This window comes from Anolis carolinensis, unplaced genomic scaffold (genome assembly GCF_035594765.1).
Source record: "Anolis carolinensis isolate JA03-04 unplaced genomic scaffold, rAnoCar3.1.pri scaffold_15, whole genome shotgun sequence".
In the NCBI taxonomy this organism is placed as follows: domain Eukaryota; kingdom Metazoa; phylum Chordata; class Lepidosauria; order Squamata; family Dactyloidae; genus Anolis; species Anolis carolinensis.
Window position 1 is genome coordinate 970,663 of NW_026943826.1, and position 13,894 is coordinate 984,556.

The 13,894-nt window shown below is 38.9% G+C and overlaps 1 protein-coding gene across 1 annotated transcript in view; it reads left to right on the forward strand.

Moving 5' to 3' along the window:
- Positions 1–13,894, forward strand: part of spen (spen family transcriptional repressor) — a 78,953-nt gene that overhangs the window by 37,609 nt on the left and 27,450 nt on the right. The window contains exon 4 of the mRNA XM_062965776.1: positions 11,684–11,844. Within this exon, the coding sequence (XP_062821846.1) occupies positions 11,684–11,844 (161 nt within the window). The remainder of the gene's footprint in view (positions 1–11,683; positions 11,845–13,894) is intronic.

Genomic DNA, 13,894 nt, shown 5'->3' on the forward strand with positions numbered 1-13,894 from the left:
AAAGTTTTTGTTTGGAAGCATGCCCGCCAAACAGAACACCAGAGCATACAGGATTGGTAAATGTACGTACCATAGAGTGTTGTACATGGAAATATTGGTAGTAACAAGAAATTCTTGATAGGATTCACAGTTTGTCTGGTTATGCTGGTTTGTGATGACAACTGTACAGTATATAATAAAGGTTCATTTTTTGGTTCAACAATAAATGTGAATTCTTCTTCATGGAAAAATAAGACATCCCCTGAAAATAAGACCTAGCGCATATTTGGGAGCAAAAATTAATATAAGACACTGTCTTATTTTCAGGGAAACACGGAATTATTATTCTATTATTATTGTAGTATATTATTATATTATTACTGTTATATTATTATTATATTATTCATTATAATAATAATTTCTATTATTATTGTAGTGGGCCCCTGGTGGTGGCACAGTGTGTTAAAGCACTGAGCTGCTGAACTTGCGGACCGAAAGGTCCAAGGTTCAAATCCCGGGAGCGGCTTGAGCGCCCGCTGTTAGCTCCAGCTTCTGCCAACCTAGAAGTTCGAAAACATGCCAATGTGAGTAGATCAATAGGTACTGCTCTGGCAGGAAGGTAACGGTGCTCCATGCAGTCATGCCAATGGCCACATGACCTTGGAGGTGTCTATGGACAACGCCGGCTGAGAGACCATGAACCGGCCCTCCACTGAAAAAGTTTGAGGACCGCTGATCTAGAGCATCTAGTACTGGTGGAGTTTTTCAGGGTTAACCTGGCATGATATGAGTTGTAGTTCACCCACAACCTTATGCATTTTGTACAATTAAAAAACTGACTTTTTCAAATAACCTGGGTAACGCTGGGTACCCAAGCTTGTGTGTGTGTGTGTGTGGATAGTTTCTGTTTAATCCCGCTGCATTCTGTGAAAGCAAGCAACACTTTGGCTGGTAATCTGAGTCATCCGGGTTGGCCGAGCTGAGGTCCGCCCGTTTAACTCGGACTACCGAGGTTCTACTGTATTACTATTATATTATTATATTATTCATGATTCATGACTACATTGAAACTAGAATCGAGAGAGATCAGCATGGAAATTGCAAGAGGTCCCATAGATTGTTGTACATGGAAATAATGGTAGTCAATAGTTTTTGAATTATTGAATACAGTTCTATATTACAATTATACATTTTTGTTATTTAAACTCTCTCTCTCTCTCTCTCTCTCTCTCTCTCTCTCTCTCTCTCTCTATATATATATATATATATATATATATATATATATATATATAAACCATAATTTCACTATCGATCGATCGATCGATAGATAGATAGATAGATAGATAGATAGATAGATAGTGAAATTATGGGTTTTTTTTTCTCAAAGTGACACACCACCCAAGTCATGCTAGGTTTTTTGGTGAATTTTGACACACCAAGCACAAAAGGTTGCCCATCATTGCCTTAGGTGGTCCTCTCGGAGCAAGGCCTGGGTTGAGATCATGTGCAGAACATGTGGCAGGGAACCAGATTCACCTGGTTAAGCTGTTGGCCTGGATTGTTCTCACTTTGAAGCAGAAGAAAACCTTCACTTGTGATAGATCAGGGGTCCTCAAACTTTTTAAGTGGAGGGCCGGTTCATGGTCCCTCAGGCTGTTGAGGGGCCAAATTATCATTTGAAAAAAAAACAACAAAAACGAACAAATGCCTATGCACATTGCACAAGTCTTATTTGTAGTGCAACTACCCCCCCCCAAAAAAAAACAACTATTTATTTATTTACTACATTTATACCCCACCCTCTCTCACCCCGAACTGGACTCAGAGTGGCTTACAAGTTGTATGTACATATATATTATATTATTGGCTAGCACAATATTAGCATTATGTATTACTACAGTAGAGTCTCACTTATCCAACATAAATGGGCCGGCAGAACGTTGAATAAGTGAATATGTTGGATAACAAGGAGAGATTAAGGAAAAGCCTATTAAACATCAAATTAGGTTATGGTTTTACAAATTAAGCACCAAAACATCATGTTATACAACAAATTTGACAGAAAAAGTAGTTGAATAGGCAGTAATGCTACGTAGTAATTACTGTATTTACGAATTTAGCACCAAAATATCACGATGTATTGAAAACATTGACTACAAAAATGTGTTGGATAATCCAGAACGTTGGATAAGCGAATGTTGGATAAGTGAGACTCTACTGTATATTGTCCTATAACACTACCGTAATATTATTAGTAATATTACATTTAATATATAATGTGTAATTAATATTATTATATTGTATAATTATTAGTATTATATTGTATTACATTATAATATTAGTATCAATATTATATGTATACACAATATATTCAATTATTACCATAGCACAATATTAGTAAATGAAAGAACAATACAATATTTAAAAATAAAAACAATTTTAACCAACATAAACTTATCAGGATTCCAATGGGAAATGTGGGCCTGCTTCTGGCCAATGAGATAGTCAAGTTAAGTAGGATTGTTGGTGTTGTGCCTTCAAGACATTTCAGACTTTGGGTGAGGCAAAGTCTAAAACTGAGGGTGGGGGCCAGGTCAATGACCTTAGAGGGCCGCATCTGGCCCCCGGGCCTTAGTTTGGGGACCCCTGTGATAGATCCTTACTGCTTTACTTTCTCTTTTGAATATATGGGACCTTTGAGGTTACCAGGTTGATCTTGCCCAGTTTTACTGTTATATGTGTCCAGTATTTCCCAAACTCTGGTGTCTGTTGGAGGAGGCTTGTTCTTCCACATTTGCCTCCTGGTCTTTGGCTCAGGCTGAGTCTGCACTGCCATAGAAAGTAGTTTGAATGGCACATGATATGGCCAATGTAGGTCACCATGATGCAGGTCAATACAGTGCAAACTGCACTCGATGGCACTGTGGGTCCAGCCTCTAAGCCAGGGGTCCTCAAACCTTTTAAGCCAAGGGTCGGTTAACTAACATAGAGTCTCGCTTATCCAACATAAACGGGCCAGCAGAACGTTGGATAAGAGAAAACTACTCCTACTTCCTTTCTCACCCCAAGTTTTAACCTAGTGTTCATGTGGCCCGCCCTTGGTTTTATTGTTCTAGTGTTCTTTTGATTTTGTTTATTGTAGTGTATATTCTCTTTTATTGTATTGTTTAATGTGTTATGATTTGTTGTTTTATTTATATTCTGTTATATTGTATTGTTCTGGGCACGGCCCCATGTAAGCCGCCCCGAGTCCCCGTTGGGGAGATGGTGGCAGGGTATAAATAAAGTTTATTATTATTATTATTATTATTATTGTTGTTGTTGTTGTTGTTGTTGTTGTTGTTGAATAATAAGGAGGGATTAAGGAAAAAACATCAAATTACATTATGATTTTACAAATTAAGCACCAAAACATAATGTTTTACAAAAAAATCGACTGAAAAAGCAGTTCAGTACACAGTAATGTTATGTAGGACAGTGTTCCCTCAATACTTCGCGGTTCACTTTTCACAGATTTGCTTTTTTGCGGTTTTTCAATAAACTCTAAAATACTATTATAAATCATAAAAAATTACAATTTCCAGCCTAAGGAAGGGAGGAAGGAGAAGCCAAAGGGAGAGAAAAGTTGCCCAAGCGGCAACGGGAGGGGGAGGAGGCAATTTATCAACACACGATTCATTGATAAAGACTTAAAATAGTGTATAACTACTAAAATAATGTATAAATATTAAAATAGTGTCCCTATTTCGCTGATTTTCACTTATTGCGGGTGGTCCTGGAACCTAACCCCAGCGATAAGTGAGGGAACACTGTAATTACTGTATTTACAAATTTAGCACCAAAACATCGCAATGTATCAAAAACATTGGCTACAAAAACTTTGACTAGAATCCAAGGCAGACTGCATTGGATAATCCAGAACATTGGATAAGCGAAGGTTGGATAAGCAAGACTCTACTGTAGTAGTAGTAGTAGTAGTAGTAGTAATAATAATAATAACAACAACAACAACTTTGTGTTGTCGAAGGCTTTCATGGCCGGGATCACAGGGTTGTTGTATGTCTTTCGGGCTGTGTGGCCATGTTCCAGAAGTATTCTCTCCTGACGTTTCGCCCACATCTATGGCAGGCATCCTCAGAGGTTGTGAGGTATGGATAAACTTTATTTTTATATCCTGCCACCATCTCCCCAAGGGGACTTGGGGTGGCTCACATAGGGCAAGGCCCGACAACACAGTTAAAATAAAAATAAAAATACATAAAAAGCAATTCACAGTATAAATCTTATAACAATAAATAATGATATCAACCGGTAACAAGACTCAGTTCAGTCATCTTCATGGGTGGGTAGACTAGACGCAGCCATACAGAATAGGTTGATAACTAATGTGACAGAAGACGAGGACCAGTAAACGTACCAGTATTTCAATGGGAAGTGTGGGCCTGCTTTTGGCTGACAAGAGAGTTGTTAATCAGGGTTGTTGGTGTTGCTGTGCTCCATCAAGGCATTTCAGACTCAGGGCGACCCTCAGCCTGGGTCCGTTTCCAAATCTCACCTGGCCTTTTGATGGATTCGGAGGGCAAGGCCTGGTGATTCCAAGCCGGCTTCCTTGCCGCTGAGACTCAAGAAGGTCCGGGCTGTGGCGCAGCTGGCTAGTAACCAGCTGCAATAAATCACTACTGACCGAGAGGTCATGAGTTCGAAGCCCGGGTCGGGTTAAGCCCCCGACCATTAAATAGCCCGGCTTGCTGTTGACCTATGCAGCCCCGAAAGACAGTTGCATCTGTCAAGTAGGGAAATTTAGGTACGCTTTATGCGGGAGGCTAATTTAACTAATTTACAACATCATAAAACTGCCAGCAAAACACAAGGAAAGGAATGAGGAAGTACAGCCACTAGTGGGCAGTGTAGCAACAGCTCCCCCTGTGGCCACAATCGTGAAGCTGGAAAAAAATGTTAAATGCCTCTGTGTCTGTCTATATATGTTGTTTGTCTGTTGGCATTGAATGTTTGCCATATATGTGTTCATTGTAATCCGCCCTGAGTCCCCTTCGGGGTGAGAAAGAAGGGCGGGATATAAATACTGTAAATAATTAATTAATAAATAAATATGTTTGCCAGGCTCTGGCAGACAGATTGTGCCAGTGTAGCAGTGTCGGCTGGGCAAATATGTCTTTTGTTTTCTTTTCCTTTCCTGCTTGCTCTGGGGACTTTGCAAGGAAGTGATTTAGCCGGTTCACACGACGGACGTCCAGGTTGAAGGGTGTGTGTCTGTATTGCCTTTCGCCAGGCAGAGGCCAGGGGAGCATGACCCAAAAGAAGGTCATCCTGTTACCCGACTGAGAACCCTGAATGGGGCAAGGTGGCCGTTCTTGTCTAAAACACGGACCCCAAAAAAGCCTCCCTTTGCTGAGGAAGGGGCCAATCCACCCCTGGTCAGAGTCCTGGTCAGAGTCCCTTGGGTGCAGGAGGCTTGGGCCTTGTGCATTATTATTATTATTATTATTATTATTATTATTATTATTATTATTATTATAATTCGTGTCAGGAGCAACTTGCACCAAGTCACTTCTGGAGTGAGATAATTGGCCGTCTGCGAGGACGTTGCCCAGGGGACGCCTGGATGTTTGTTTGTTTTTTCCCAATAATTTTTATTAAACAAAGAGAATTATTGAGTACATAAAAAGTGGGGGAACAATGTAAAATATAGGAAAGTGGGAAAAGAGAGAGAGAGCGAAAGATATATATGAGAGAGGAGATTTTATATACAGTAGAGTCTCATTTATCCAAGCTAAACGGGCCGGCAGAAGCTTGGATGAGCGAATATCTTGGATAATGAGGGATTAAGGAAAAGCCTGTTAAACATCAAATTAGTTTATGATTTTACAAATTAAGAACCAAAACTTCATGTTAGACAACAAATTTGACAGAAAAAGTAGTTCACTACGCAGTAATGTTAACGTTGTAATTACTGTATTTATGAATTTAGCACCAAAATATCACAATATATTGAAAACATTGACTACAAAAATGGCTTGGATTATCCAAAGGCTTGGATAAGCGAGGCTTGGATAAGTGAGACTCTACTGTACATAAAAGTGGGAGAACAATAAATGTATAGGAAAGTAGGAAAAACATAAGCAAAGAGAAGAAGAAAAAATCCAATTGAGAAAAAGGTATTCGGTGACTTACTCCTCCTGTAAAATTGCAACTTCACATTGTCATTATAAAAATTAAATATGAATTCTTTCCCACTTATGTCTTCAATATTTCTTAAGATAATTTTCTAAAAATGACCAATCTGTTTTTTTCAATCCACTGCCGTTATTTTCTTTTAATGGGACGCCCAGATGTTTTGATGTTGGATGGGGTTGGACTGGATGGCCCATGAGGTCTCTTCCAACTCTACCATTCTATGATTCTATGTTTTTTACCATCCTTGTGGGAGGAGGCTTCTCTCATGTCCCCGCATAGCAAGCTGGAGCTGAGAGAGGGAGCTCATCTGCACTCTCCCCGGGTTGGATTCGAACCTGGCAGCCTTCAGGTCAGCAACCAACCTTCAAGTCACAAGGCCTTAACCCACTGGGGGCTCCGATTATTATTATTTTATTGTATGACACAGCAAACAAGATAGACATGCTGGATTTTGTATCACAAAATCACAAGTCGAACGCTTCCCAAGTGTCTAGGACTGTGTGATTTATTATTATTATTATTATTATTATTATTATTATTATTATTATTATTATTATATTGTATGACACAGCAAACAAGATAGACATGCTGGATTTCGTATCACAAAATCACAAGTCAAACGCTTCCCAAGTGTCTAGGACTGTGTGATTTATTATTATTATTATTATTATTATTATTATTATTATTATTATTATTATATTGTATGACACAGCAAACAAGATAGATATGCTGGATTTCGTATCACAAAATCACAAGTCAAACGCTTCCCAAGTGTCTAGGACTGTGTGATTTATTATTATTATTATTATTATTATTATTATTATTATTATTATTATATTGTATGACACAGCAAACAAGATAGACATGCTGGATTTCGTATCACAAAATCACAAGTCAAACGCTTCCCAAGTGTCAAGGACTGTGTGATTTATTATTATTATTATTATTATTATTATTATTATTATTATATTGTATGACACAGCAAACAAGATAGATATGCTGGATTTTGTATTTTGTATGTAGTGTTTTGTCGAACACTAGTGTCTAGGACTGTGTGATGTATTTTCTGATGATGTGTGCAGATCCCAGTCGGGTGGCCTTTTGCAGTTGGCAGATTGTGATTTTGTCAATGCCTATTGTTTCCAAATGCCAGCAGAGATCTTTTGGCACGGCACCCAGTGTGCCCATCACCACCGGGACCACCTGCACTGGTTTCTGCCAGAGTCTTTGAAGTTCAATCTTGAGGTCCTGAGAGCGGCTGAGTTTTTCCTGTTGTTTTTCATCAATGCGACTGTCACCTGGCATGGCAACATCAATGATCCAAACCTTTTTGTTTTCCACAACTGTGATGTCTGGTGTGTTGTGTTCCAGAACTTTGTCAGTCTGGATTCGGAAGTCCCACAGTATCTTTGCGTGCTCATTTTCCAAGACTTTTGCAGGTTTGTGATCCCACCAGTTCTTTGCTGCTGGGAGGTGGGACTTGAGGCATAAGTTCCAATGAATCATTTGGGCCACGTAGTTGTGCCTCTGTTTGTAGTCTGTCTGTGCAATTTTCTTAACAGCAGCTGAGGATATGATCCATGGTTTCGTCGGTTTCCTTGCACAGTCTGCATTTTGGGTCATCAGCTGATTTTTCAATCTTGGCCTTAATTGCATTTGTTCTGATGGCTTGCCCCTGGGCATTTATTATTTATAAATAATAAATGTATTAATAACAATAATAATAATAATTAATACATTTATTATTTCACTCTGATCTTACTATTATTATTATTGCATTTATTATTTTACTCTATTTATTATGACTTATAACTTATTTTCCTGTATTTATTATTATTATTATTTCATGTATTATTTTACTTTATTATTATTAAAAGGATATATAAGCACATTTACACTGAAGAAGATGAGAATAAGGATTTGATCAGAGTTGGACAGTCTTATCTTAAATTTGAGCTTTATGTAAATGTTCAAAAACATTTAACCTACTGATGCCTCAATTAATGTAATTGTATTGGTACAGTAGAGTCTCACTTATCCAACACTCGCTTATCCAACGCTCTGGATTATCCAACGCATTTTGGTAGTCAATGTTTTCAATATATCGTGATATTTTGGTGCTAAATTCGTAAATACAGTAATTACAACATAACATTACTGCGTATTGAACTACTTTTTCTGTCAAATTTGTTGTATAACACGATGTTTTGGTGCTTAATTTGTAAAATCATAACTTATTTTGATGTTTAATGGGCTTTTTCTTAATCTCTCCTTGTTATCCAACATATTCGCTTATCCAACGTTCTGCCGGCCCGTTTATGTTGGATAAGTGAGACTCTACTGTATCTGTTTTTATTTCTGAAATTTACCACCTTCGGCTTATACTGGAGTCAATGTTTTCCCAGTTTTTTTTGTGGTAAAATTAGGTGCCTCGGCTTATATTCGGGTCGACTTATGCTTGAGTATATACGGTAATTTTATTGGTATCTCGGCTTATACTGGAGTCAATGTTTTCCCAGTTTTTTTGTGGTAAAATTAGGTGCCTCGGCTTATATTTGGGTCAGCTTATGCTTGAGTATATACGATAATTTTATTGCTATCTCGGCTTATACTGGAGTCAATGTTTTCCCAGTTTTTTTTTTGTGGTAAAATTAGGTGCCTCGGCTTATATTCCGGTCGACTTATGCTTGAGTATATACGGTAATTTTATTGCTATCTCGGCTTATACTGGAGTCAATGTTTTCCCAGTTTTTTTTTTGTGGTAAAATTAGGTGCCTCGGCTTATATTCGGGTCGACTTATGCTTGAGTATATACGGTAATTTTATTGGTATCTCGGCTTATACTGGAGTCAATGTTTTCCCAGGTTTTTTTTTGTGGTAAAATTAGGTGCCTCGGCTTATATTCAGGTCGGCTTATACTCAAGTATATACGGTAATTTTATTAGGATCTCGGCTTATAGTGGAGTCAATGTTTTCCCATTTTTTTTAATGGTAAAATTAGGTGCCTCGGCTTATATTCGGGTCGGCTTATGCTTGAGTATATACGGTAATTTTATTGGTATCTCGGCTTATACTGGAGTCAATGTTTTCCCAGGTTTTTTTGTGGTAAAATTAGGTGCCTCGGCTTATGCTTGAGTATATACGGTAATTTTATTGGTATCTCGGCTTATACTGGAGTCAATGTTTTCCCAGTTTTTTTTGTGGTAAAATTAGGTGCCTCGGCTTATGCTTGAGTATATACGGTAATTTTATTGGTATCTCGGCTTATACTGGAGTCAATGTTTTCCCAGTTTTTTTTGTGGTAAAATTAGGTGCCTCGGCTTATGCTTGAGTATATACGGTAATTTTATTGGTATCTCGGCTTATACTGGAGTCAATGTTTTCCCAGTTTTTTGTGGTAAAATTAGGTGCCTCGGCTTATATTTGGGTCAGCTTATGCTTGAGTATATACGGTAATTTTATTGGTATCTCGGCTTATACTGGAGTCAATGTTTTCCCAGTTTTTTGTGGTAAAATTAGGTGCCTCGGCTTATATTCGGGTCAGCTTATGCTTGAGTATATACGGTAATTTTATTGGTATCTCGGCTTATACTGGAGTCAGTGTTTTCCCAGTTTTTTTGTGGTTTATATTCGGTACATATATTTATATACATATACAGTAGAGTCTCACTTATCCAACATAAACGGGCCGGCAGAATGTTGGATAAGCGAATATGTTGGATAATAAGGAGGGATTAAGGATAAGCCTATTAAACATCAAATTAAGTTATGATTTCACAAATTAAGGACCAAAACATCATGTTAGACAATATATTGAAAGCATTGACTACAAAAATGCGTTGGATAATCCAGAACGTTGGATAAGCAAGTGTTGGATAAGTGAGACCAGGGGTCCCCAAACTTTTTAAACAGGGGGCCAGTTCACGATCCTTCGGACCATTGGAGGGCCAGACTATAGTTGGCCACCGAGCAATAATAATAATTACTAATAATAATAAAAACAACAACAGTAATAAAAAAGAGAGTTGGAAAGACCCTTTGGGCCGTTGAGTCCAATCCCCTTCTGCCTTTGTGCACCGAAAGCACAAGCAAAGCACCCCTGACAGATGGCCACCCAGCCTCAATGTTAATAATAATAATAATAATAATAATAATAATAATAATAATAAAGAGGGTTGGAAGATGATCCCCTTGGGCCATTTAGTCCAACCCCTTTCTGCCTTTGTGCACAAAAAGCACAAGCAAAGCATCCCTGACAGATGGCCACCCAGCCTCAATGATAATAATAATAATAATAATAATAATAATAATAATAATAATAATAATAATAATAATAATAAAGACTCTGGCAGAAACCAGTGCAGGTGGTCCCGGTGGTGATGGGCACATTGGGTGCTGTGCCAAAAGATCTCAGCCGGCATTTGGAAACAATAGACATTGACAAAATTACGATCTGCCAACTGCAAAAGGCCACCCTGCTGGGATCTGCGCGCATCATCCGAAAATACATCACACAGTCCTAGACACTTGGGAAGTGTTCGACTTGTGGTTTTGTGATACGAAATCCAGCATATCTATCTTGTTTGCTGTGTCATGATAAAATAATAATAATAATAATAATAATAATAATAATAATAATAATAATAAATCACACAGTCCTAGACACTTGGGAAGTGTTCGACTTGTGGTTTTGTGATATGAAATCCAGCATATCTATCTTGTTTGCTGTGTCATAATAATAATAATAATAATAATAATAATAATAATAATAATAATAATAATAATAATAATAAATCACACAGTCCTAGACACTTGGGAAGTGTTCGACTTGTGATTTTGTGATATGAAATCCAGCATATCTATCTAGTTTGCTGTGTCATAATAAAATAATAATAATAATAATAATAATAATAATAATAATAATAAATCACACAGTCCTAGACACTTGGGAAGTGTTCGACTTGTGATTTTGTGATATGAAATCCAGCATATCTATCTAGTTTGCTGTGTCATAATAATAATAATAATAATAATAATAATAATAATAATAATAATAATAATAAATCACACAGTCCTAGACACTTGGGAAGTGTTCGACTTGTGATTTTGTGATATGAAATCCAGCATATCTATCTTGTTTGCTGTGTCATAATAAAATAATAATAATGGTTGGAAGAGAAGAAGAGACCCCTTGGGTCATTTAGCCCAACCCCCTTCTGCCCTTGTGCCGTGGGGGCCGGATAAATGGCTTCTATGGGCCGCATCCGGCCCCCGGGCCTTAGTTTGGGGACCTCTGAGTGAGACTCTACTGTACTTATATTCGGTATATACGGTACATTTTTAAATTGAGGATGGTGGTGGTGGTGGTGATGATGAAGCAGAGTCTGGGCAGCCATCTCTCAAGGGTTTTCCTGCCTGGCGGAAAGAAGGGGGTTGGTCTGGATGACCGCTGGGCTCCCTGTCATTCCGGCCTTCCTCCCGCTGACGGTCTCCCCGTCTGGCCCTGCAGCAGCGACTCCAGCAGCTCCTCCAGCGATGAGTCCCCGGCCCGTTCGGTGCAGTCGACGGCCGTCCCGGCCCCCGCCGCCCAGCTGCTCCCGCCTCTGGAGAAGGACGAGCCCCGCAAGAGCTTCGGCATCAAAGTCCAGAACCTCCCAGTGCGCTCCACAGGTAGGCAGGGAGGGAGGGGCCCATGCTGGGAAATGGAGGCCCCCCCAGGAGAGCTCTTTTCTGGGCTGCTGTGAGTTTTCTAGGCTTTATGGCCATGTTCCAGAAGCATTCTCTCCTGACGTTTCGCCCACATCTTTGGCAGGCATCCTCAGAGGTTGTGAGGTCTGTTGGAAACGAGAAAAGCAGGGTTTGTTTATCTATATATATAAAAGAGTGATGGCATCACGGCGACCAACAAAACTACAGGCCCTCCAACCTCGAAATTTGACAACACAACCCATCATCCACGCCTCTAGGTTGATGCAACAAAAAGAAAAGAAAAATAAAGTCCTAATTAGAGGGAAAGGAATGATTGTTTTTATCCAATTGCTGCCATTTAGAAGGCTAAGCTCTGCCCACTTGGTCTCCTAGCAACCACCTCAGCCCAGGGGACAGGCAGACTTAGGCCTCAGCCTCTTCCACAGATTATCTGATTTTAACTGGATTATATGGCAGTGTAAACTCAAGGCCCTTCCACATCTATATTACCCATTTATAATGGACTTAATGTAAGGTAAAACCATTACGCTTTACCTTAACTACCACCAATTCCTCAATACTTTATTGCCTATACCACCAGACTTCGCCACAGCAACGCGTGGCCAGGCACAGCTAGTAGATATATACAATGTTCCCTCACTTATTGCGGGGGTTAGGATCCAGGACCACCCGCAATAAGGCCTAGCGCATCTTTGGGAGCAAAAATTAATATAAGACACTGTCTTATTTTCGGGGAAACATGGTAGGTCTTACTTTCAGGGGATGTCTTATTTTTCCATGAAGAAGAATTCACATTTATTGTTGAACAAAAAAATGACCATTTATTATATACTGTACAGTAGTTGTCATCACAAACCAGCATAACCAGACAAACTGTGAATCCTATCAGGAATTTCTCGTTACTACCAATATTTCCATGTACAACAATCTATGGTACAATACATACATTTACCGATCCTACATGTTCTGGTGTTCCGTTCAGCAGGCATGCTTCCCAACAAAAGCTTTTCTAGGTCTTACTTTCAGGAGAGGCCTTATATTTAGCAATTCAGCAAAACCTCTACTACTCTGTTTCCCCTAAAATAAGACATCCCCAGAAAATAAGACCTAATAGAAGTTTTACCATAGAGTGTTGTACATGGAAATAATATAAATAAAAGAGTGATGGCATCACGGCGACCGACAAAACAACAAAACTACAAGCCCCCCAACCTCGAAATTTGACAGCACAACCCATCATCCACGCCTCTAGGTTGATACAACCAAAAGCAAAGAAAAATAAAGTCCTAATTAGAGGGAGAGAAATAATTGTTTTTATCCAATTGCTGCCAGTTAGAGGGCTAAGCTCCACCCACTTGGTTTCCTAGCAACCTATTCATCCAGGGGACAGGCAGAGTTAGGCCTCCCTTAGGCCTCTTCCACACTGCCTATAAGATACATATTATCTGATTTTATCCAATTGCTGCCACTTTAGAAGGCTAAGCTCTGCCCACTTGGTCTCCTAGCAGCCCAGTGTTAATAAAAGAATAAAAAATAAAATAAATACAAATAATACAATAAAAAATAATAAAAAAAACACTAAAAAAATTAATACAATAAAATACTATAACAAAATAACTAAAAACAATACAACAAAATAATAAAATATAATAAATAAAAAAGATAAGTTACAATAAAATTAATTAAAAAAATACAAATAACGTCAAATAAAAATTCCACAACAACTTTTAACCAATACCACCACCACTTTGCCACAGCAACGCGTGGCCGGGCACAGCTAGTGGTATATATAAACAAACCCCAGTTGCCAGACCTCACAACCTCTGAGGATGCCTGCCATAGATGTAGGTGAAACGTCAGGAGTGAATGATTCTGAAACATAGCCAGACAGCCTGGAAAACTAACTCACAGCAACCCCGTGGTTCCGGCCATGAAAGCCTTTGCTCTTCGGCCACAAGGTCTTGCCTTCCCTGGGTGGGTCCAGGTGGGGCTGGGGTGGAGGGGAGGGCCC